This window comes from Pollachius pollachius (assembly GCF_949987615.1).
Source record: "Pollachius pollachius genome assembly, chromosome: 19".
NCBI classification, from domain to species: domain Eukaryota; kingdom Metazoa; phylum Chordata; class Actinopteri; order Gadiformes; family Gadidae; genus Pollachius; species Pollachius pollachius.
Window position 1 is genome coordinate 16055588 of NC_136952.1, and position 26627 is coordinate 16082214.

Genomic DNA, 26627 nt, shown 5'->3' on the forward strand with positions numbered 1-26627 from the left:
CCGAAAACAACCATTTCTAAAGCATCATGGGAACAGAAAACCAGAACAGTTTCACCCCAAAAGGACACGTTTACCCAACTGTCAAAACTCAAAGTGATTGGCAGCGTCCTAAGCAGAGCAGAGACGCCTGACATTCTGATATTCCACCAATTGTGTCCATACTATAATGCCTTTTTTCGGTCCATACAAATGAGCAATCTTACAAACCTAACAAAAAATGGTCCGTTGTAACACTTGACAATAACGGCACGTTAATTAACCATTAATTAACATTAGTTAATGCAGTAATAAACATTATTATATAGCATTAGCATAGGGGTTAGGCTTAACCCTAACCCTATTAAATAATGAAGAAAGGAATACCTTAGTTAACATGAACTCCATTACATTAGTTAACATGAAGACCATTTGTCAATGAATACCAGCCCATAAGTTAACAGTTAGTTAACTGTTAGTTAAAGCCTATGTGTGTGAAGTGTTACTGATCGGTCGTTTGAAGGCTAGAGTTTTTGTAAGAACAACACTTCCAGTTGAGGAAGCCCCATTAGCTCGTTACTGAAGTCAAATAATTGCTAAATAGTGATTTAACCAAGTCTTCGAATAACAACCCTCCTGTTTGTTTGGTTGGGCAATACGTCCTATGATAGAAGTACACTGGCCACCAATGAACTAATAAAATAGCAATATGAATCAATCACTTGTTTTCAGATGTATATGGTCTGTATAAAACCAAAAATACACAAGAAACTCTTTAATTATACATCTAGAAGTGACTGGAAGAGTTCTTACATGTTAATATTGGGAGTTATTAAGACTTTCTGATCGACATCTTGATAACTCTCCTTCATTATCGTCTAATTATAAAATATGCCCATCAGAGTTGATGTGTGTTTGGCATAATCCAAAGTGTCGATGCAGAAATAGCTAACTCAAGGCTGAGAGAGACACAGACAGACGGAGGGAAAATGTGGGCGGGGCTTACCAGATGAATATGAATCAATAAGGATACAATATATATACGAATATAAATGATATGTTGTCATATCCCGGAGTGTGTGTGTTCATCTAATTATTTAATTGTAGGAAAAGTCAAATAAATAGAAATGTTATTTACATAAAAATGTTTAATATAAACAAATAGTTCAAGTTGCACTTGTTTTTTGGCCATGAGGTAAACACGTTTTTTCTACACCCAATACACACAAGGTCTTCCTGGGGACGAACGAAGCGTCCAACGTGCACTCCGCTTTACATCTGGTAGTAGTACAATACAAAAAAACTAACAAGTTTAAGTTAAAATGACAGCGTCTTCAGCGTGAATCGGCTCCTATGTGCGATGCGCCACTCTTTACCGAAAGGCAGAAATTAGACCGTCAGGCGCTGCGCTCCGGCGGTCCAACCTGTTCTTGCGGACGCTGCGCCTCGTGTGCGCTCCGGTGGTCCAACCTGTCCGCCTGGGGCTGCGCCTCGCTTCCCCGGTGGTCAGACATCTCCGCCCAGACGCTGCGCCTCATCTGCGCTGAGTTGGTCCAACCTGTCCTGACCTGTCCTGTCGGTTTATAGCTGCGACTCGGAGCGGGAAAGCTTCCCGCCTCCCTCGCAGCTGCTGTCGCTGTTGTCCAGCGCGTGACAGTCCGACCACATCTCCAGCGTGTTGGGCACGAGCGTGTTCACTAATCCCACGGAGCAGCGCGACAGGTCGCACGAGCTGATGTGCAGTCGCCGGTCCACCTGTCTCGGGCAGCACAGCAGCCGCTTAAACGCCTTCCGGAAGTCCGGACTCCGGCAGTAGATGATGGGGTTGAACGCCGAGTTGACATAGCCCAGCCAGTTGAAGAACACGAAGAGGTTCTTGTTGACCACCTCCGCGCAGAACACGCGCACCACGTTGACGATGAAGAAGGGCAGCCAGCACAGCGTGAACGTGCCCATGATGATGCCCAGCGTCTTAAGCGCCTTCTGCTCGCGCAACGCGAGCATCTTGGACGGCCGCTTCTTGCTGGACTTGCACGCGGCGGCGGACACCGTGCTGCCCTGCAGCGCGCTCAGGAAGCGGCCCTCGCACTTGTCGATCTTCCGCAGCTGGTTCTTCGCCTCACGGTACACGCGCGCGTACACGAAGATCATGACGGTGAGCGGGATGTAGAAGGAGATGACGGACGACGAGATGGCGTACGCGGGGTTGGTGATGAAGTCGCAGCACTCGGGGTCCTCGTAGCACGCGGTGTCCACGCGGTCCCGGGACCAGTGCATCAGCACGGGCAGGAAGGACACCATGGCGGAGATGCCCCACACGGCGCACACAACCGCCTTTGCGCGCGCCTTGGTCAGCAGGCTCTGGTAGCGAAAGGGCGCCGTGATGGCCACGTAGCGGTCTATGGCGATCACGCACAGCGTCTCGATGCTTGCCGTGACGCACAGGACGTCCACCGAGATCCAGAACTCGCAGAAGAAGGAGCCGTAGAACCACGCACCGCGCACCTCGAGCGCGGCGCCGAACGGCACCACCAGCAGACCCATGATGAGGTCGGCGCTCGCGAGGGACACAATGAACACGTTGGTGAGCGTCTGCAGCCGCTGGTTGCGCGCGATGGCCACGATGACCATGATGTTGCCGAACACGATGGTCAGGACGATGGAGCCCATGAGCAAACTCATCCCCGCCGCCCAGCGCTCCGACGCGCCGGCAGCCGCGGCACCGGCATCATCGGTCGCTGCCGTCACGGGTTCAGTGTCATTGGGAAAATTGGCGAGTTGCGTGAGACCACCCTCCCCCATGACGGTTCGCGCTGTGTGTGTGAAGGCAGCGCGAGGACATCAAGGCAAGCGAGCGTTGCTCCGCCGTCGGCGCCGTGCGTCCGCGAGCTCCGATGGTGCTGATGGTGCTGCTGCTACTCCCAGCGCGCGCCAGCTCCATCTGGAGCCACTCTTGCGCTTTCGTGCTCTTCTTCCTCCCGTGAGCCGCTCCGGGACATTATAAGCCGCAGTGACGTCAGTGCACTTCAGAGCCAATGCGCGAGCCGCCGTGTCAGTTGGATCTTTGAACAACGAGCCCGAGCAGGACAGCTCGAACTCCTTCGCCATTCAGGCTAATAACAACGAACGGAGTTTGTACGAACATTTTCCGCTTGATAAGGTCATATCGAGGTTTTCTGGTGGCCTTAGACCTACAAGCACCTGTTTTACGCACTGCTCTGCTTACAAAAAGCTACCTGCAAGTCCTAAGTGTCACTTTAAATTCATAAAGTCACCCTTTAAAATGTTGTACTGCATGCAAACATACAACAAAAACCTACTCCAAACACTAAAGAGAAGCCAAGAGCATTTTCAGTCCATGAAAAAAAAATCCTTTCCACTGGTGTGTTTTATGAAACAATCAACAATCAAAAAATGGAAACATATAGCCTAGGCCTATGGACACATTCAATTATTTTATCATATTAAGAAATACTATTTAATATGAGATAACTTTTACACACACACACACACACACACACACAGACACACACAATATCGGGATATGAATGAGAGTTGCATATAGATGGTCTGTAATCTGTTTTCTTGCCTATTCATAATACCTTAATATGTACTAGGTTTATTTTGCCATCACATAGATGTGGGAAATTCCATCTCTGACCTCGAGGTTGGAGGTTGGCTCTTAAAACCAATCCCAGAAGAACAAACCCAACCAGAAGACCGACGTTTACCCTAGAGAAACTGAGAGCCACAGAGAACCACTATGTAACGTCCCTAATTACTCAGGTGAATCCCTGTGACCTGTGACCTCCTGCCGTTTGATGAGCGGCTCGGTGCTTCCAGCAGCAGAGAGCAACAGACCATGAATATGCAAAAATATGGACCCTTGTAAGTCGCAAGACTTTGCGAAATGACCCAATGTAAACGTAAACAGGGGGTTGGGGGGGAGAGAGAACGTTGGGGAGGGAGAGAAAGAGAGAGAGAAAGAATTGACCATTTTGCCTCAGGATATTAGATCATAGCTGAATCATGGATTTTTGAAATTCATCTTTGCCAAAAACGACCATAAGTGTGTCCTCATGGTGCCTGGGCTATGTTTAGACCTGCACTTTATCTATGGAGGTGGAGCCTCTCCATGTGCCAGCTTAACCCCCTCGCTCTCTCTGCTCTCCACAGGCAGTGCTGGGTTTTAGACTCTCACCTCCAGTACCCTCCATGATCCTAAAACAGGAGCTCTCACCGCTGAAGCCCTGGCCCTCGTGGGATAGAGGAGAGTGGATGGCAGGTGGGCCGGAGTAGAACCCTCTCCCTGGATAGAGGAGAAAAGATCAGGCCACAGGGATGTCAAGACTTCTCTCACTGGGCGGCATGTGGTTCAGGAGGTAGAACGGGTTGGCTGGTAACCGGAAGGTTGCCTGTTCGATCCCCGGTTCCTCCTAGCTGAGTGTCGAGGTGTCGCTGAGCAAGACACCTCACCTTGGCTGCTCCAGATAAGCTGGCTGACACCGCCATTGGTGTGTGAATATGGGCATGAGTGGGTGAATGTGAGGCAATATTGAAAAGCGCTTCAGTGGCCACTGGTTAGAAAATCAATGTAGTCCGTTAACCGTTTAAAAGCTGGTGTCTGTGGCTGTCGAAGGCCTCATTCGGCCCAAATTAAATGATTGGATGCATACCTGTCTTTCAACCAACCACTGCCCCTGCACTCATTACGCAGGAGTTGAGTCTCCCACAAGGCTAGGCAGACCAATGGCTAAAGCTAGCGAGCTATTCATATGTTTTTGGGGAGTAGCTTTAGAGGGAGGCCAGAATGGTGGGGAGGGCTTATTCCCCGCCTGGTTTCCCCAAATTGCAGACCCTAGCTTTAATAATGTGTCTTTAACTATCTATAGGTTTTGTTTTTTTAAAGGTTTCATCAGATTCTGAACTGGAACAATGCAATTGATTGATAAAAACAATAATACAATGACTCAATATGTCTATATACTTAAATACTACATAAGTAGAAATGTAGATGATAAAGTCTACAATACCGAGAGCCAAGGGAGACATTAATGACTCTTGAGACACATGGCGTACATGTGGAGAGCAGAGATGCTGTCTGGGCTGCGGGCGTCTTGCTGCAGACCTGTGGTGCCACTGTGCCTTCAGGGCTGATCAGCCAGATAACAAGCACCACGTGGACCCTCCCCCCCCCCTTCAGACACACACACACCTACCTAAATCATCCCCCTCCAGTGTTCCCGCCACGTGTGTGTGACCTACCTATCATTAGCCAACCAGCGGTAAAGTTAAATACACTCCATTAAAAATGCATTGCTCCATTGCTATCGCTAACAGCACACTATTAGAGATGGAAAATGGAGGGAGGCGCTGAAGTAGTGAGGCGTTGGAGAGGAAGAGAAACGGTTGGGAAACAAACAATCCCAGGAGAAACAACACCCCCACCTCGCTAACGGACGGAATGAGACATCACATCCAACATGGAAACACTTACTTTTTTATTGCTTTTAAAACCATTATTGAGACATTTTTGTTTCCATCTAGCACAACACATGCGCGCGCACACGCATCGTCATCCAAGGCACTTGTACCGTGCAGGGAATCCTACAGTTGGGATTTCGTGCCGGAGGCGTAATTAGAATATAAACGCAAAATGGCTGCAGCGCAGTCCCCATGACAACATGAACGTTTAGCGGACAAAATAATAAAAAATTTAAAAAACACACAAAAGGATTAGACATCGTACAAAAGAACGGAAGAGCAAACTTTACGTTGCGTGGCACTCCATAGTCGTTATTGGCTGACGTAGCGCCCATGGGCATCACACTGTTGATCCGCTGGACCGGTGCTTTCAGTTTCAACAGTGGCGAGTACAATGCAAAACGTGTGCGTTGTGCTCAACCCCTGTTCAAACCGCTGCACAAAAACAACAAGAACAACACTGTTTGTACACCGTAATATTAAACTCAAGGACACATGACGGCAAACATGTTTTAGGAGCGTTTAAAGCATGCGGGCGGAAATCCCAGACATCTCCAGTTAAAGCTGACAAGTTCGTAAGCCTATTAGGCAAATTAAGACCTACATACTTTACTTAGCTACCGTGATACCCAATCATATAATATATTAATTTACAACTTATGGAAGACTTATAGAGTTGCATAACGTACATTAAATAAAATACCTATTGTCAATTCTATTATCATTTTTGTCCTTTTACACCCTTAGGACGGATTTATAGAGTTACAGAGAGCACAATAGTTTTATAGATCGCTCCCGTTCGACAGGTGAGCAGGTTTGACACTGTAAGCTGCTGATGACGTCCAACGGTGACGCTGGTTAATGATGAAAAGGTGATTCATGACAGTTTGGTATAATTGTATCAGGCTGGTTAAACGAGGGTGAAAGACACAGACAGATTCTATCGACTTGGCATTACATGGTGCACCAAAATTCCTGGTGATATTATCAGGGTTCATACGGATTATCAGGGTTCGTACAGATTTATCGTCAGACTTCATAAATATTCTGAAGAGAGACGGACAGAAAAACAATGATATCATGAAAAATCAACAGGCAAGACCAGACGGAGAGAGAGAGAGTCAGGGTGAGAAAATGAGAGAGAGAGGGAGAGAGCAAGAGAAACAGAGTCAGAGAGAGAGAGAGAGAGGGAGGGAGAGAGAGAGAGAGAGAGAGTCAGAGAGAGGGAGAGAGGGAGAGAGAGAGCGAGACAAAGTCAGGGACAAAGATAGCGGGACACCGAGACAAAGCGAGAACCTTTTACAACAAGGCGTGCGTCATCGCCACGGTGACCGCCTCTCCCACCTCCTCCCCGGGTCGGGCGGGGAGGAGGTGTAGCGGCTGGCAGAAGGAGGCGGCCTTCATCATGCAGGCGCCGCCCGCCGCCACGCAGAAGTACACCCACACACTGAGGGTGAGGGAGGGGGTGAGGTCAGGATCCACCCCCGGCGGGGGGGCGCGGGGCAGCCGCGGGGACACCGACACAGGGGCCGCCACGTCCACAATGCCGCCGCCCAGGGACTGGCCCTCCAGCAGCCACTCGTTACCTAGGAGACGGGGAAAGCAGATGAGCACCCTCTTTACCATTGTGTTGAAGGGGATTAGGGCCACATGGGAATTTTATTTAGGGTTTAAAGAGAGTTTAAAGTCATAATTCTGAGATTAAACTCAGAATTCTGAATTTAAAAAAGTCATAATTCTGACTAATCCTCCTGATCCTCTTCTGAAACCATTGGGACGGGATCCGACTGTCTTTCTGCACAGTCTGACTTGAATTGAATAGGCCTTCATCACAGATGTTTGATGGTCGGGTGAACACAAGTGAAGCCCATCCCGTTAATAAGGACCACTGATATCCATGCAGCTTCATGGTTAACAGCATGAGACACACCTGTGTTCGGCCCTGCCCTCACACCTCTAAACTGAAGGCCTATTCAGAGTGGAATACAGAATGCTGCAGGTGAGGTACAACTTCCAGGGTTGGCCTTCTTGGTGGATGGATGTTTGGGGGAAGTTAGTTAATTTATAAATGTTTATGATATAAACTAAAAGAGAAAATATGTATTGCGTTCTCAAAATGTGGTCCAAGAAGAGATGAACCCCCAGGGTGACGTAGTTATGAGGCTAACGTTAGGCTAGCATGTGTAGCATCACATGTCATGAGGACATTAAAACACTAAAGCCCTTTGGTTTCGTATTTATTTATTGTCATTTATTGAATCGTCCTTCTGCTAGTAAATCTTTGCCAAGATCTGGAGGGTGAAAGGGGCTTTTCATTTGGCAGTGTATCAGGCTGCATGCAATGCGTCTGTCTAGTGTGAAGGTGAAACAATGTTGGAGGAGCTTTTCCACGTCATTGTTTACCGACAGTCACCTCCAAAGGGTTAATTACTTATCTGTATCTCTTAGGAAGTTTGGTATCTTAGAATACCGTGTCTTTAAAGCATACAACTTTAACCAACGATCGTGATTCACTTTACTATCATAGTTGATGCATTACTCAATACATTAAGCTTGTACCCAAACCAAAAGTTGCATTTTAATACCATTCTGAATTTACACCAAATCTAGAATCCACCGAGAACCTAGCCCCCTTCATTCTCCCTGACGTGGGGTCCCGGACTCACCTTCAGCAGACAGCCTCCAGAAGCTGGGGGCGTCCTCGGTGGGCTTGGCCCCCTCCGGTAGCTCCAGGCTGAGCTCGAGGGTGAGCCTCTGCCCCAGGGCCACCTCCACCGGGGCAAGCTTGATGTGGGGGGCCGATTTGGGCAGCGTGGGGGCTCTGGTGCTTGGAGCTCCGGACTGGGCACGCTGGGGCCCAGAGTCGGTGACGTCAGGAAGGGAGATGGGGAACTGGAGAGGAGGGATGCAGGGTTAGGGTGGGGAGCGTCCACTCCGGATGAGTCAGAGTGAGGGACGGACAGAGGTGCTAGCTCCGCCTCAGGTTATGATGCATTTACAGGTTATAAGGGCGGGGCATGATCACCAGGAAGGCTGTGATTGGATGCTTCAAGTTTAAAGTGAACTTTATTTATAAAGCGCCATTAAAAAAGAAACAGGGTGTTATTTATAACGGTTGCTTGCACACAAAACGGGCCCGAAAGAGGAGACGGCCACTTCCCATGCAAAATGTGTTATATATAAAAACAATCTTGAACCTGGTCTCCTGTACGTTAACTCTGACCCATGCGTACATAAACATTGGAGATGCAGATGGTGAGGTAGTAAATTGAAAGCCAGTTATTATAATTCATTCAAAATCACGCATAATGTATTGGATTTCTATAGCACTTCTCTAGGTACCCAAAGCACTTTACTTAGTGTTAAAGTGTGTGTGTGTGTGTGTGTGTGTGTGTGTGTGCGCGTGTGTATGTGTCCGTGTGTGTGTGTATGTTAATCAGTCCCTCCAGAAAAACGCGATTATGCGATCGCATAATTCAACGCATAATAAGCCAAAGTTCGCATATTCATGCGGGGCCGCATTTTTTCAAATATGCCGCACTTTCACCGCATAAATTGCCAATTTCCGCGCAAAATATGCGGGGCTTGCATGATTTCATAATCTCCGCATTTTCGTTGCAAAAAACTCACATATATCTTAGCAGAAAGTTGAAAAATGTTGCGTTTACTTCACACAAGAGTAGCCATTTCCCCCTGTTGCCATGGGAACGTTATGAAGTGACATAATTACGCGACGTGAACGTCATCAAAAAGCTGCATTTTTCGCAAGCTCCCGCATTTTTTCGCAAGTTCCCGCAATTTTTGCAAGTTCCCGCAATTTCATCGTATAAAATTGCATAAATATGCCGCATATTTCATCGCATTTTTTAAGAAAACGTGCCGCATAATCAAGGATTTTTGGCCGCAACAATCACAAAAGAATGCCGCATTTTTCTGGAGGGACTGGTTAATGGATGAGATGTCCTTGTATAATGTTGCCTCATCCACATTTAACTCAACTCAATATCAAATGCAAATTTTAGATCCACGGCATTATAACAATTCTAACAATCAGTGTTATTTGTACTTGCGCGTTTACTGAGCCATAGCTACTCAGCACCTTTCAATTGGAGAAGACACTGCTTTGGCCGAAACCTAAGCTTGAATCGTAACCCAAAGTCGGTTCCATATTTCCTCAGCACTATCCTAACATCATTTTCCCCATCCCCGGAGTGCAGAGATTGACATCCTTTGTAGAAGTCTAGTATTACTTTGATTATGAGCATCAAATAGCTCCAAAGAAATTCACAACATAGCGCTAATATCCTTTTCAGACCCCTGGTGTCCCCTGCTAGAGCTGCTGCCCCCACGCCCCGACCCCAGATAAGCGCTTGAAGATGAGTGAGTGACTGGACAGATAATATAGCACTTTCTGGTGTAACATCGCTGCAGTGAAGTCGCCTGTCCTGTCTGTCGCGGGCACAGCGCTCAGCCCAGCAGCAGCTGCCTTTTCTTTTGTTTGGGACCACGCCGCCGTGGCCAGCAAGCAACATTTGCTTTCCATCCTCCACCCACAAGAACCTCAGTTACATAAACAACCTTCTCTGGGTGGTGAACATGGCTCACCATAACGTACCATTGATCAGCTGGCTCATGGATACGCAGCCACATTCATGTGGTGCTTTCCCTTTTCCATTAACAGTTGGATTGGGACATGGAGGCAGCAGAACACGAGGCTGATCCACGTGCGCACAGTTCCAGGTGGACTGTGATTTACAAAGGGAAAATTGCCTGCAGGTGTGCATAGGCCGTGTTTTATAAGTCCGGATTCTTTTGTGCGCATGCCATTTTTTGCTTTGGAGCGCACGTACACTTTTAATATGGATCCTATGTTTTATAAATGAGAAGGTTAGTGCCAAAGTGCTGTACGGATTATTTTACAGGACACACACAAACAATACACATGCAGACAGATTGGGGAAAACGGACATTAAACGCGTACGGAAAATGCTAAAAACAATAAAAAAGGAAACAAAACACTAAAAACAAGCGCAGTAGGCAAATGATTATAAATATTTTTTCAGTCTATTTTGAGAAACCCCAACTGGGCAGACTGAGGATAGTACTGAGCGAGTAGCGCTAAGGGAAAGATGTTTAAAACCATTCCCTCACACACACAGAACCACATGAACCCACCAGGGAGAGTGTGTGTGTGTCCAGGTCCAGCATGGTGATACGGTGGTTGTTGGTGTCGGCGACGTAGAGCACCCGCCCCCCCGGCCCGACACACAGGCCCCCCGGCTCGTTGAAGCACGACTCGGAGAACGCCGGCCCCACCTGGTTCCCACACTGCCCGGTCCCCGCGAGGGTCCGGCACTGCCGGCTCTTGGGGTCCACCACCTTAATCTGGACACACACAGACACACACACACACACAGACACATACACACACACACAGACAAATTGGAAGCTTGAAGATGTGTGTAATACGTCGTGCTAAAGGGCAGCTTTACTTGGTGTGTGACTCATAGTGTGCGGCGGGGCTACCTTGTGGTTGTAGGAATCGGCCACGTACAGCAGGCTGCGCTGCGGCGCCCAGGCCACACCCAGCGGGTGCTGCAGCTTGGCGTCCACCGCCTTCCCATCCACGTCCCCGAACGCAAACAGGTTCTGGAGGAGGGATCATGGGGGGAGGAGAGGGAGGCAGGGGGGAGGAGAGTGAGGGGGGGGAGGAGAGGATGGGATGGAGAGAGGGAGAAAGAGAGGGAGGGATGGAAGATTGAGGAGAGGGAGTTGGAATGAGGGGAACAAAATTGTAATTAAGCCAAATATTAATTAATACATAATAGATTAAATAATATTTGTAACAATATAATGAATTAATATAAAATGGTGTTATGGAGATGAAATAAAGCATTTCCTTTACATAGCCTAGGATTATAGTTCCATTCTTATGCAAATTGATTTGCCAGGAATTCCCCTCCTACCCTGCCCGGAATTGACCAGGGAAAACATTTCCGTCTTTTCTAAATCTGGGCTTACGCTACAAAGGCTGAATCGTGTCACCATCGGGTTCTCCACAAGGGGAGTCCCAAACCGCTTCTTTGTACATTGAAAACTCCACGTACAAAAAACCACGTCCTCATATAGGAGGGACAAGTTTAATCTAGCGTTTGCTAGCATTGACAATTGAAGCGTTTCCCTGCCGATTTAACAAACAAAACGGCTCATTAGCCGCATTGCTCACCGTCTCCAGTGGAGCTGAGGGGCTTGTTATACAGTGGTCTTGTTATTCTACGACTTGACAAGTTCCCACGGCAGCCCGCCTTGTTGTGATTGTTTCTTTCGTTCATTCCTACAGTGTTATCGCAGGAGTCTGTTTCCCTAACCTCGCCAGTTGGCCTGCTGGCGTTCTGCTCTCTGCCAGGTTCTGCTCTCTTCAAGTCAGTCCAACTGCTTGCATGTCTACTGTTCTCTAATCTCCTCGATGGAGCTGGAGCTCTCTCCATCTCCCTCACTCTCTCCCCCTGACAATCAGACTCACCAGCCACGACCAAATCACAATCAAACCAATACGAATTCATGACCTGAACACAAACCACAAACAACCACAAAGGTAAACCCGCAAATTAGGCACTTCAAAACCAAAACCAAGACCAAACGGTTACAAAACCAAAACCAAACCAGAACAAACGGTTGCAAAACCAAAACCAAACCGAAACACAAACCAAAATGAAGTGTTACAAAACCAGAAAACACACCCAAACAAAGGTTGCTTTGTACAGCACCAGAACTCCCACATCCACTGCAGGCCCTCACTTTCCTCAGTGCTCCCTTGATAAGTCGCGCTGCATTTATAAAGCTAAAGAACCTAATCATAAACATAAATCCCCCCCCACCCCCAATAGAACTCTCACCCACCCAACATGGGGTCCCTCCCCCCCAAATAGAACCCTCACCCACCATGGGGTCCCGCTCCCCCCCGACCAGCGCCTTCACGGCCCCGTCCCCCAGGGCCACGGTGCGCACGCTGCTGCTCTCGCTGTCGGCCACGAACAGGCAGCTCCAGGGGCCCCGGGGGGCCAGCGCCAGGCCCGAAGGCTGGGCGAAGCCCGCCTTGTGGGGGTACGAGTTGTTGCGGTTCTCCTCACTGCCGCTGCCCGCCCAGCGCACACACGTCCCCGCCTTGGATGGGCTGGAGGGGGGGAAACAGAGGTGAGGGGGCTACACAACTATACTGTGGTACAGTGCAGTTCTACTGCATGCTAGAGTATAGTCCTACTGCAATCTCACTCTCAGGATATTGTTTTCATCGCAAAATATCTTGCTTTGTTCGCTAATGTAAACAAATAAATCCCGGTAAAAAGTGTTATCTTGCTCATTTTTGGAGTGCTGTAGCATATACTATACCAATTATTCACCTCAAGCTCCGTGAATAGTGGGGGCTATTCCCCACTATTCACTTCGCCTTCGCCGAATAATTGTTGGTATAGTGTATGTATGTTGTATATTGTAGTACTTAGTAGTCCTACTGTATAGTGTATATACTGTACAGTAGAACGCACCAGTACAGAGCACACCAGTGCAGTACAGTTTATATTCAGTTTAGTGCATTATAGAACCGGACAGTTCTACTCTACAGTGTATATGCTATAGTACAGTTTAGAACATATAGCGAGCGTGTACAATACAGTACAATATAGACAAGCATGCAGACTAGAGTAGGAGTACAATATAGTACAGTGTGCAGAGTAGGATTTGTGATGGGACACTGTGCTGACACAAGGTTCTTGGTTCAGAGCCCAGTGTCTGCAGTCTACCTGGAGGCCTCCTCGAGCAAGATGCTCTAACCTGCTCCTTAATGACCCGAAATCACCTCAAATGTACCTTTACTTCTCTAGTATTTTCCCCCGCCTGCACAGTACACAGTATATATACAGGGTACTAGTACAGTTTGGAGCCTCGTTCCCCGTGTGCGGCGCATCCTCACGACGATGACAATAAAACCAAAACGTGTGTTTGTGTTTCCATTGGGACTAAAAAAACAAAAGCCCTCTTAAGGATTAAGGTCTGTGCGAATCATATTGTCATCAGGCAGTGATTGGGGGGGGACCCATTGTGCCTGAACAACAACGTCCCACCGATGAGTGGCACCCGCCTACGTCTTCTACTCAACAGATGATTAGCAAAACGCCCACCCACCCTATCAACCCCTGACAGTTCTGAGTGGACCCCCTCGTTAGGGAGGGGCTCGTACGGTCTGCTTCTCTCTCCGTCTTTCGTTAATGCAGGGGCCCGATAGCTCAAGTAATAAGAAGGATCGGGATCTTCTGACATTTCTTTTCTTCCACAAATCAATCACTTTGCCATCCCACATCACACTACATTGTGTAGTGGGCTTGCCAGCTGAATTTCCTGTATTATAATCGTTATAATTAATGGGGAAATTTGATTCAGTGAGTAGCAACATCTACCAAGGAGACGGGTGATCATTGGATCGTTCTACTGACCAAACTCGATTGGAACAGAGAAATAATGTACAACGTATGAGGGATGAATTGTATCCAACGTTTCTGGAGCGGCTGCTAATTAGCTTGACGTTTGTACTAATTAGTCAATCAGCAGATAGATTAATCTGCTCAATTTAATCTGAACTAATTAAGTGCCTTCAGATCAATGTCACTGAGAAGGGAGCGGTCAGGAAGCCCTCTGAATAACGGACTTTCGGACAGAACAACATGAACCTAAAAAAACAAACGGGTTAATAATGAATCAAACGGGTTTAGGGACGCAGGGCCCAGCCGAGCTGCACTGAGCGGGGTTATTATGGGGTGTGAAGCGTCTGGTCTCCCACCTTCCCTTTGGCAGCGCTCCGTCCTCCAGGAACAGAGCCCAGATCTGGTGGCAGCCTGCCATGGCAACCCACAGCACGTTCCACTCCATACCGCCTGAACACACACGCACCAAACACACACAAAGGCACAGAAAAAAAATATATTACACACACAAAATAAACACAAAAATAACACACACACACACCAACACACACAAATACAGACACACAGAGTGAGTCCATGCTGAAGGTGGATTGAAGTTGTTATGTCATCCATTCAGACTGACTGGATTCAACCAAGCCTATGAATGACTTCAGACACATAAGTCATCAGTGCCATGTTACCGTGCGGTAATATCCCGGATAGAACGTCATGAGTAACTTCCGCAAAAGGGTCTCCGATGTGGAAGAGTGCCGTATTGGCAGTAATGAAACCTCATACACCACATGCAGCGCCTGGGATCGATTGATTTGATGGTTCAAAATCCGTACACACATTTGAATTCAAAGTAAGACATTCAACAATCTACAACGATCAAGGCCAACACAAATAAAGGTTACACTTAGGCAATGAGGCATCTGTTTTTGTTTTGTTCATTGCAATATATATTTATAAAACAAAGAAAGAGAAAGAGAGCGAGAGAGAGCAGATGACCGCGGTGACGAACACAGTGAACAGAGACAGCGTTTGTTGATACCAAGTCTTACACAAGCTTTTAACAGACTGATAAAGAAAACAGTCACGGCTGCCCCCCCCCCCCTCACCCCCCCCAATACTGCTGAGTAACAACAGACTGATAAGACTCCCGAACATTAAAATATAATGAAAAAAAGGGACTTGCCCTGGGTCAAAATAATAAAAGCTTAATATCAGCCGTTCCGCTTGCTTTGAGGTTAAATCAGGAGCAGGAGATTGCAATATAAGATTAATAATTACTTTCATACGACATGACCAAAAGATCCTGAGGAGAGTGGGCACCTTATAATTCTGACGGCTCTTTTCCTCTTTCCCAAAGCTAAATGGACGAGTGAAAAAGAAGTTAGCGAGTGAAAAAAAAAATCCTTTTGTCTTTTAATCCCTTTTTAAAGCTTTGAAGACCACATCAGCCACTTTCAGTTCATAAGTCTAAGACTCCATTTAAACAAAAAAGAAAAATTAATTAAAAAAACCAGCAATTTGTCTTTAAGCGCAGATTGCGATCGTGCTAACAGTCGGCTAGCATTCATGGGAACGACGACCGATTGGGGACCGATATCGGTCATCTTGGTCTCAGGCTGCATTTGAGACGATCGGCTCTTCTGAAGGAGTGGACTGTGATCTTATAGGAGTTGGATGCAAGCTCCAACTTTTTTCTAGTGTATGATTTTAACCTTTCAATATCAGATCAGTGGTTCCCATTCGTTTTGTGGGACTAAGTACGGTGCTCGAGCCGTTGTTGAGCAAACAACGTATCCAAAAAGGCTTCCCAAATTCCCAAAACACTAGCGCATTAATGGGAAACACAAACTCTGAAAGACAAAGGCAAAAGCCAGAACACAAACGCAAAAGCCAAAACAGTAATGCAAAGGCCAAAACTTAAATGAAAAAAATCCGACCCTATTGCCGGCGGACTATTATTATATACTGCAGGCATTCAGTGTAGAATGTGGATAGCTTTGCCTAGCCTTGACATTTTGAAGAGGAAAGTTCTTGAAAAGTTTTAATGGATTCCAATGTGAGGCTATTGTCCTTTATTGTCCTGTGGTTTATCCACAATATTCACTGTTTGAGTAAATAATAATAGTCCCCTGTCAATAAAAGATGCCCTTTGTGTTTTCCGTTAATGCGCTTGTGTTTCCAAGTCACACCACGATCCATGCGATGAGACACAATTAAACTCTTATCATGTAGAATGGGTCAATAATGCATAGTTTAAATAATATAGCATACATTGATGGCATTGATGTAGATCTCAACTGTGGCAAATCATATTGTGTATGTCTTATACATATTTCATGTATTTATTTTCTGCATTTTATACGCTTTCTGTAGCTGGTGGCAAAGAATCGTAGGTTTTTCATACATTTTGTGAAAAACCTTATAATAACCACAAGGTCAACATAAGTGCTGTTTAGCTCACATTTAACTAGTCAGTTTGCCTGAATCATGTTCTGACTTAAATTGAGGATCATGAGAGTGAGAAAATGTCAACATCCTTGTTATTATTATCTTTATGCTTACTTATAACCATACCAAAACTAATCACTTGACACTAACAGTATAATAATAAATTAAAAAGCCTATCAAAACATCACAAAACCTTTGCTACCCTCTCTAAAATGCCTCTCTATTCCATAGGAATTGTATATGATGATATGATGTAATTATATATATCATTGAATAAGTAAATAAATAATCTAAACAAATTGTTCATGTCTTACCCGCGGTTCCCAGGCACACATCCCAAGGAGAGCTGATTGGCTGTTGGGGTCCCATGGCTCCGCCTTCTTTGTCGGTTCCCTGAGTGCCGTCCCCAGCTATGGTGGTGACTCTCCCCGTCAACAGGTCAATCTAGAACACACACACAGACACATTGTTATAACCCACCGTCATCTGCCTGTTATATCAACGGCCCTTAGAAGGTATGCACAAGCCTCACAGTAAGTGGTACGTAGTAATTCCCACATGGCTACGTCTCATACGGCAGTCTGTCCGTTCATACAGGACCACCTGTATGAACTACCCTTCTACTGTTCTAATGTGACATGCCATATTAGGTGATTAAGTACCATCTTATGTTATCTAAAAAAAATCTTAAAGCTATTTATTTTTGAAATGAAAATGCATAAATATATATAGCTTGTATGTCAGCAATCTCCAAGGACCCCCATATGCAAATAAGGAGTCCCAGAGTGGGCTCTCAACCCAGTGGTTGGGAACCACTAACTCGAGTTCAGGAGGCTGCTTATTGGCTGACCTTGCGGATCAGGTGGTTCTCGGTGTCTGCCACATACACCAGGTCGCCCCTCATGGCCACGCCCTGCGGTGCATAGAAGGTCGCCTCCGACAGATCGCCGTCCCGCCACCCGCTCTCCGGACCTGTGACATCGCAGATGTGAGCGGCACCCAGAAGCATGAGGGATTAGGGTGGCAATCACATCGATGACCTGCGGGGCGCACTGCACTGTGCGGCCTCTTTGTTGAAGGCCAGAGTAACCAGAGCAGTGTGAATCGCCTTTCTACTGTGTCAAGTCAACCATAAAACATCTATATCTAAACATACAATTACGTTGGGGGGCTTTTTTTGAGTTTAATGAGTTTGCAACCCGGGGACACAAGGCGCTCAGTTATGCAAAAGCAGTCAGCAAAACACTTCCCATTGATAAAAACGACTACATAACCGGCCCTCTGCTGTTATGAAGCCTTCAGGGCATTATCGGTTCAGTCAACGACCGCATGCACACAGCTGACACACAGCACAGCCCAGCGCGTTTGCAAAAACAGAAAATGCTGTGACAACATTAACTGGACATGAACTAACTTGAATTTATAATTAGGCTTATCTCCATATGTTGTTGCATATGTGATACAAAACTTACAACAAAGGTGCTATCGAAGAAATTCTTTGACAGCAGGATCAGACTGAACAAAAAGCAGTTAAAGGAAGGCAAGCATCCAAAAGAACACGAGTATGGAAGGCATCTGGAAGAGCACTGCTGTGTCGTCACAGCCCCAAGCCTTCAGGATTAACCTTGATTCAGGAATCTATGTCTACTGCTAGACAGATGCTTTTTGGCACCAATTAAAATATCTCCTTATACATAAATAACCTGTCTACATTTTGTCTTTATAAAAGAAAACTAACAAAAGTACATCATGTACCGTACATATTTCTTTGGACATTCTTGAAAAGACGGACCCTGTCGTTTTCAGGCCTCTACCAGGATGTCTGGAGTGACCCCAACCCCCTGACCCCTGCCTCTGACCCCCTACCTCCCACGGTGTGCAGCAGCCTCCCCGTGGACGACACCACCAGGATCCGGTGGTGCCCGGTATCGGCGATGGCCAGCCTCTTCCCATCATGGTCGCCGCCGTCGTCCACGGCAACCTTCCCCGGGAAGGAGAGGAGCGTGGGCGGCAGGGAGTCCCGGTACAGCTTCAGCCCCAAGCCCTGCGGCGTCAGCAGCCCGCGCTCACGGTAGTACCGCAGGGCCGTGTCCGCCAGGAGGGGCAGCCGCTGGCGGTGGCCCTCGCCCACCAGGGAGAAGAGCAGGTTCCCCCGGGGCCCCAGCAGCACCAGGGTGGGCCAGCAGGTCACCTCCAGGTCGCTCCACAACCGCGCCTCGCCGTCGTTGACCACCGGGTGGCGGATGTCGTAGCGCAGCACGGCGCTGCGCACATTTTCCAGCACCTGGAGGAGGAGCAGGAGAAGGAGCAGGAGGAGGAGGAGGTGGGGAGGAGGGGGAGGAGCAGGGGGAGGAGGAGGAGGAGGAGCAGGGGGAGGAGGAGCAGGGGGAGGAGGTGGAGGAGCAGGGGGAGGGGGAGGAGCAGGGGGAGGAGGAGGAGGAGGAGCAGGGGGAGGAGGAGCAGGGGGAGGAGTTGGAGGAGCAGGGGGAGGGGGAGGAGCAGGGGGAGGAGGAGGAGGAGCAGGGGGAGGAGGAGCAGGGGGAGGAGGTGGAGGAGCAGGGGGAGGGGGAGGAGCAGGGGGAGGAGGAGGAGGAGTAGGAGGAGGAGGTGGAGGAGCAGGGGGAGGAGGAGGAGGAGGAGGAGGAGGTGTAGGAGCAGGAGGAGGAGGTGTAGGAGCAGGGGGAGGAGGAGGAGGAAGGATGCAGGGTGAGGTTGAGGGGAAGGAGTTGAAAAAAAGGAAGGGGAGAAGGACGGTTAGCAGGAGACAGGAAATAGAGGAAGAGTAAGGATGAAGGCGGAGGTGAAGGAGTTGAAAAGTAAGAGGGGGAATAAGAAGAGGAGGAGGAAAAAAAGGAGGAGAAGGAATAGGAGGAAGAAGAGGAGTGAAATGTAATGTCGAGGGACAATGTCAGTACATACAAGGCTTGCACATTTTTTGTGCAGATAGCAAAATAACACGCAAAAAAACAAGGATCTAAAGCTTTAAAATAGTGCTGTTATTTTCAAGTATCCAGCGTGGGTTTAGGTAAAGTATCATTGAAACTGGTTTTACATTCATGGCTCACGACAAATCGGACACTTACCTTTTCATTTGGGAACTTGGCGGAGTGTACACCCACAATAACCAGTCCATCTAGAGGTGGGTATCCCAGTGTATGGACAATAGGACAAACCAGTGGATAGATGGGGAGACAAGCAGGATAAACAAACGTTAGCAGAGTGATTTAAAAGTTTGATAAAAAAAATGCTAAAAATTTAACTGCCCACTTTGACAACTCATGAGTATATATTCCCTCCCTGTTCAAACAATTATCTGATAAAGAAATATTGGAACTCAGCTGTGATACTGGAAAGTGAACAAATTTATACTTTAATAACAAACGTAAAATAACAAATAAACGTCTTTTTTTTACTTTGCAAATATACCAAAGGAAACCTTTCTTCGGAGGAAACATGTATATAATTCATACAATTATTTGCATTTTTTCATTGACTATATTACATTTGACCCTTTGGCAGGTAAAAAAAGCCTGGGTAATAAACAATCGCTTGTCTGGTAGATTTCCCCACACTGGAAGGAACATGAGTTGTCAGTTCAACAGTTCATGTGACTGTAAAATGGCTAACTTCAAAAAGGAAGAGGAGGAGGTGGATGAAGGAGAAGAAGGATGAAGAGAAAAGAGAAAGGAGATGATGGAAAAGAGGGAGAGTAGGAAGAGAAGGAGGAAAAAAGGAAAAGGAATGGGAGGCAGAAGAGGAGTGAAATGTAACGTTGAGGGACAATGTGAGTACATACAAGGCTTGCATTTTTTTTGTGCAGAGAGCAAATAAATATACAAAAACACAACGGCAAAGTGGCTGCAACTGCCAGTTCGCTAACCCAGGCGTTTTGATACAGTTTTGATACCCAACTAAACCCTATGCTAGATGTCATGATGCCCTCTCTTTTATTCAACCCACTGTCCTCTCCACAGAAGGCACAAAGGAAATCAATCAGATAGTATATCGAAAAGAAAATTAAAAATCTCTCTGAGCGGCCATGGGGACAAAAAAAGAGCCATACAAATACTGCCCACTCATCTCTGAAAACAGGATCCATGACATCCCAACAGAAGCAACAGGGGAGATATTCGACAAATCTCCCCTGATTTGCACAGAGCACAAGTGAGCTCTGTGATCCTTGGGGGCTGCCCTAAACCTCCAGTCGGCTTTTCAAAAGAATCCATCAGTCCTATCAAAACAGCAGGCTCACTTTAGTTATGGACACAAGGAGTCAGATTGATCAGACTGTGTGTCTGGGTCTGTGTGTGTGCCCGTTGAAGGCGGCAAGCCTTACATAAGTGCCCCTAGACGGGCAAACCTTATGCAACGGGGTTACTAAGGAGAGCTTCATATTCCATGCATTGTTCCCATCCCCCCTACTTATTCATCTTAATCTACCTAGTTTCAATAATGCACCAGAATCTTTGAATAATGTCTACTCTCAAGTGTACATTTTCATTCTATTTACAATGTAAAGGCTTGTGTATATGGATTCTTTATTAAATATCTATCTTATTTGACATGTGTGTCTCTTTATATAAATGCATTCAATTTACCATCCATTTTGAGTTATATAATACCAAAATGAGGTAGTACTGTCCGAGTGCTGCTCCTACAAAGAACAGAGCTTTGAAACTCAGCCACAAAACTTACAGACCAAGAGTGCAACTCATTTGTTCAATTCATCCCCCATATTAAATTATACCCCTATCCAACCAAAGATCTTGAATGATATTGGATCACCCTACGTCGTTGTTTTGTTGAACTAAAGTCTGAGTGGGCAACATAACATAATAACAGTTACAGTCCTCCTGATCCAATTATCGAAAATAATGCGGGAGACATGTCTGAAAACGGCTATAAAGTAATTTTTTTACTATTAATCATACGAGTCTGTTTGTACAGTGTTTCCCAAACCTTTTTTTCTGGGGACCCATTTTTTTTAAATTACAAACCATCGTGACCCAATACACAATAGGCCTTATCTATAAAATCATGAGGAGAACAAATTTGTGCATAAATTAACATTCCTGAACGTTCTCACTGCCAATTCTGCATCCCCTTATATATGAACTTAAACCAGCCATTTCGAAGAGATGAATCACAACTTTGTTTTATGCACTTGTTATTGAAAACATAATACACATATTAAATACTTTATAAATGAGACCAAAGAAATGCAATTAGGCGGAGTTAACATCTCCTTGTTCTTATTTCCTCTCATCAGTAAAACAAACACAATGTATATTAGCCTTTCAACTAGATTCAATGTTATAGGTAAAATTATCAGAATACAAACATTCAGTACTATCAAAAATATGCTTCTTGTTGAAAGTTTTTTTAAATGTTAATGTGTCAAAATATATATTTTTATTTACATTCATTTGGCGGCCCAATTAAAATCTCCCACGACCCACATGTGGGTCGCGACCCTGTCTTTGGGAAAGACTGTGTTATTGTATGAATATGTGTGTGCTATTGTTCCTGCTGTCAGGCTTACAAGTTGGGTACAGACTTCAGCAAGAGTGTGTCTGCCATTGTCATGCTTTTGAAACATACAACTTTAGGGAGGGTTCAATTTTCATTTTAACTTAAAAATCCACTCTATTATTACTACACAAGCAGAGTCTAATCGATATGGTACACAGATACACAAATAGATAAATGCAAAAGTGCTGAGGTTATAAGGGACTTATTATTATATTATTCTCCAACCTAACATTCTCTTTGTGCAGCCGGTACCACAGACAAAATCATGAATAGAGGATACACGTCACTTATTTGAGTAAATCCGAAATAGCGCTAGGCAACACTGACGCCGTCAGAAAGAAAGTGCCAACACCGCCATACTGCGTTACTATTTGCTTCCTGTAAAACTCAGCCAGCAGGCTTAGTACCAGCACAGATTGGGAGGATGCTGGGGTAAGGAGATGAGGGCAGGGTGCTTGGGTTGTGATGGGGTGAACATGGCTCTCACACCTCATTGGGCACAGCAGCAAACAGAATGTACCGGCAGTTGTGCCAAAGATAACGCTAGATAATGTTTAGTGTTGCTGTGCCTGCTAGCTGCTTACGTGTCCTTACTGTGTGTTCTGCGTATATTTTGCTGTGGGTGTGTATGTGCATTGGATGTAGTGTATGCTGTATGTGTGTGATAGTGTGTAAATGTCTATGGTGTGTAAGGGTCTTAGTGTACATGACGCCTGTACGATTCTTTGTTTAAACGGTGTGTATGTCTTGATCTTTAAGTGTATCAGCAGGAACATGTTCGTTGGTGTGTGGAAATGTTGTGTCTGTCTTTATGTGTAAGTGTGCTAGCCAGTGTGTTTGTGGTGTGTCGGTGTCTTGATATAAATGTGACGTGTAGGTGTCATCTAGTGTAAGAATGCTGGCTGGGGCGTACGTGTGTGTGTGTGTGTGTGTGTGTGTGTGTGTGTGTGTGTGTGTGTTTGTGTGTGTGTGTGTGTTTGTGTGTGTGTGTGTGTGTGTGTGTGTGTGTGTGTGTGTGTGGCGACTGGACAGAAGACAGAGCTATGATATTGCCTCAGGGGCCCATTTTAAAGAGATTACGGATAGTGGCATTCGCCCAGTCCTTCGCCATGTTACGGGATTACAATACGATGCTCAATGCTTTATTTATTGTTGGTGCAATATGGCTCTATTCAAACATTGTATACAATTGTAGACTTCAATTTGTCAGCGTATTTATGTGATTGTTTCATTGTGCGTAACTGGCTGTGTGTGCTATTATCTGCATTTTGAATACAAATGAAACAATACATTTGTTTAGTTTATGGTCTATTGGTTACTTCATGTTTTTCTTTAACATTCATTGTTTGTTGATTATACCGTCAATATCTTGCAGAATGAACGACATTACAGGAGGTGAGTTCAGTACTATGGAGACACGATGAACTCATTACAAAACCATACCACTATCACTTTCAATCAAACCGCCAAAGTGTGCTTTGAGTTAACGAGGTATTATAATAACCATGGGGGAGGTGCAGGGTTACAAAGTGGCCTTAATGAGAGATTCAATATATGCTAGCGGGTTCACTTTGCAGCAGAGGTAAAGAGTTCCTCAGGGGGCCTGGAGGAGACGCCGGCTGCTGTTCTATACCCTCTGGGTCACTGGGTGCAAATGCTTGTGTGAACACACATTCCAGTGACGCTTTATAGAACACAGAGTGCCCTCGATGATATCAAACACAAAACCCCTGCACAGTAACAGCCAACAGTGAAGCGTCACCTGACACGAAGCAACCAATGGATGACCAATGGAGCCAAGGTTGGCTAATTTAGTGGTTGGTACAGGTAGTTATGGACACATAACTACCGTGCAGGTATACAGGTATGATTGACAAAACAAAGTTTGAGTTTTCAGAAATAAATGTATAAAATGTATTTATTTATGAATTAATAGAGAACATGATTCCAAGAAAAGGTTGTCTAAAATTTTTGGGACTAAAGAAAGTGTGCGTTTGGCTGAACTGTACAATCCTGTTGGTAAAGCCCCTCTCACCCATTTGCAAAAAAATCTTAAGGCATATAAACACATGAGGAAGCAGAACACTCTAAAACAGGGGTCAGCAACCTTTTCAACATGCAGTGCCAGTTTGACATTTTCTCGTTAATGAGTGTGCCTTAAGCAACAATATATTAAAAGTTAAGCTGAATTATGACACAGCGACCAAAAACATTTCCAGAAGACCTGGAATTGTACTATTTCCATATAGTCCACAATCATGCATTAGCATTTTAAATGTTTTTTGGGTTGTTATACATTTTCTCGTTAATGAGTATGCCTTAAGCAACAATATATTAAAAATTAAGCTGAATTTGACACAGCGACCAAAAACATTTCCAGACCTGGAATTGTACTATTTCCATATAGTCCACAATTATGCATCAACATTTTAAATGTTTTTTGGGTTGTTATATTTGCAACATGGGCTTACAAATTACAACTAAATATCAGAAACATTCAGAAACTCATTCAAAAAACATATTTGCACTGTGAGAAATGTAAAAAATGAGAATGTTGGAACCATCCACATCAATATCTTTAAGACATGTACAGCTTTGCAAAACCATGTGAAGGCAATGCATACAGGCCACTTGCAACAATATTTTAAATATTTTCTTCTCTATTACTCACAACATAGGTTTAAAAACTATTAATTGATCCCATTTCAGAACACTGCTTTCTGTAACTGATTTAAACATATTTGCACTGGGAGGAAATGCCCAAAACAGAATAAAGTGCAAAAAAAAAATGGTAGCAATGATTATGCTGCCGCATTGCGCTGTGAATTTTTTTAATAATAATAATAAAAAAAATAAAAAAACATTTTTTTCCAAGTGTGCCAAAGATTATGCTGCCCCGTGCCAGTGGTGGCACGCGTGCCTAGGGTTTCCGACCCCTGCTCTAGAAATATAGATTCTCAACTGTTGGTCTATCATGACCATTGTTAGCTCAACAAAATACTTTTTGTCATCAAATTTGTGTTTGATCGCATAAACCACCTGCACAGACAATCCAAGATCATGCAATATTTTGCAACTGAACATGGTGTTTACAATAATTGAATAGAAGAGGTGGTTTCAGAGGAAATAGGTAAATTGCCTTCAATGAGACACCTGGTGGCCATATGCTGCAATTGCGATTGTTTGGCTTTGAGTCATTCTATTCTAATCGTCCTGACCTTTCAATAGAGGGGTCAAGTTTCAAAATTGTACAATGGGTTTTCAAGATATCTACCTGTTTGTGCCTCAAAGTTTATACAGTCAATTTTTGCATTGGATTCATTGATATATTTCAAGATTTTGCCTAAACCTACCTCTACTAAAACCTCTCCATCTTTGCTCTACCTCACTTTATTGGCATCAAATATTGACCCAGGTACTCATCTGATGTTGTGCTATGGCCACATAGCACTATAGGGTTTACAACTGATTGTTCACTAGGTGGAATTCAATGTGAAACATGACATTTATTTCCGGCGAAATACAATCTTCCACTTATGCTGTGTTGTCGCATTATTCACTCTAACCACCTCATTGGATATTTCACTTGCACAACAATCTATATTCCTTTTTGTACCAAGATAACATATTCAAGCCTTTGCAGTTGTGGAGATATACCCTAACTTTGGGTATGTTAGTTTCAGGAAAATAATCTGAAATAGGGCAAATGGTGATGAAGTTAACCCTGACCTACCCGTGACAGAGTGAGTGTTCTCCAGGCGGTGCAGGTCAGGCAGGATGTGCATGCAGTTGATGCAGCAGTACGTGAAGAAGTCCAGGACCACCACCTTCCCGGACAGCTCCTTCTCCAAAGAAAGCGGCCCCTCTGTGTTCAACCATTCCAGGCCTGCAGAGAGGGGGGGGGGGGGGGTACACAGGGGATTAACATCTCATTGATGCATTGGTGCATTGGTGCATTTTATTTACCCTTAGACAACGAAGATAGTGATGTGCTGGAACATAATTATGTAATTTTTATGTCGGAACAAACACAACCAGAGGTTGTTTTTTTTTATGTGAAAGCTACGGATATGTGCTGCAATCAAAAGTTAACCCAAAACCAAAGTATTTGGTTATGCTGTTTTGAAGCTGCATGACAGTGGGGCAATCCACACTGTTGATAAAGTTGACTAAGGGAACGAAACTTTGAACACAAAGTATGCACACAGGAGTCACTATAATATAAAATAACTATATTATGTTATATATTGTATAAATTTAAATAAGTTGATGAAGTCCACTGTGATCCAGAGTCCACTAGCCTATATGTTTACTGTCACCCATGAGCAGCACTGTTGTTGTGAGTAGCCAGCGGTCTTGTTGTGGTCTCCTACCTGGCTGGAAATCGGATATCTTCAGGTCTCCACTCTCTTCTAACTTATTCAGATACTCATAGACGATCTTTTCTTTCTCTGTTTGAGTTGTGGCCTCCGTCAGGGCGGTGTCGAGCTGGGTCTGGAGAGGAAACAGATCAGACAGACTGGTCTGGGACGCCATCGTCTCACTACCAGAAGAGGAGCAGGGCGGGTAGAGACATTACAGTGATTCAACTCTGTGATTTCGCTAAAATAAAGATATCCGATTAAATTTTACACAGGACAACAAAAAAAACGTTGTTTCTAGATTTGAAAGCTTGATTATTTGTACTGAATTTAATTGTCATTATTTTTAGTTTTA

General features: G+C 45.3%; 2 protein-coding genes across 2 annotated transcripts; both read right to left on the reverse strand.

Moving 5' to 3' along the window:
• Positions 1–1557: 1557 nt before the first annotated feature.
• On the reverse strand, positions 1558–2778 carry adrb1 (adrenoceptor beta 1; the record flags this gene model as incomplete). Its single annotated transcript, XM_079757524.1, has 1 exon — positions 1558–2778. The coding sequence occupies one exon, from the start codon at positions 2776–2778 to the stop codon at positions 1558–1560; it is 1221 nt and encodes a 406-aa protein (XP_079613650.1).
• Positions 2779–5455: 2677 nt separating this feature from the next.
• Positions 5456–26455, reverse strand: nhlrc2 (NHL repeat containing 2). Its single transcript, XM_079756543.1, has 12 exons — positions 26285–26455; positions 25645–25797; positions 19463–19512; positions 18246–18663; positions 17230–17351; positions 16694–16823; positions 14294–14387; positions 12403–12634; positions 10987–11109; positions 10636–10845; positions 8127–8352; positions 5456–7046 (listed from the first exon to the last, which is right to left on the reverse strand). The coding sequence occupies exons 1-12, from the start codon at positions 26445–26447 to the stop codon at positions 6760–6762; spliced, it is 2208 nt and encodes a 735-aa protein (XP_079612669.1). The 5' UTR covers positions 26448–26455; the 3' UTR covers positions 5456–6759.
• Between the last annotated feature and the right edge of the window lie 172 nt (positions 26456–26627).

What these genes read in the sequence shown, in the direction of transcription:
- nhlrc2 (XM_079756543.1), bottom strand. Translation starts at nt 26,447, where the DNA reads ATGGCGTCCCAGACCAGTCTGTCTGATCTGTTTCCTCTCCAGACCCAG. An exon ending in GAACACTCACTCTGTCACGG is followed by an intron (nt 19,513 to 25,644) that starts GTAGGTCAGGGT and finishes ACCCACCTCTAG; the next exon opens with ATGGACTGGTTATTGTGGGT. An exon ending in GGAGCGCTGCCAAAGGGAAG is followed by an intron (nt 12,635 to 14,293) that starts GTGGGAGACCAG and finishes CCCCCCCTCCAG; the next exon opens with CCCATCCAAGGCGGGGACGT.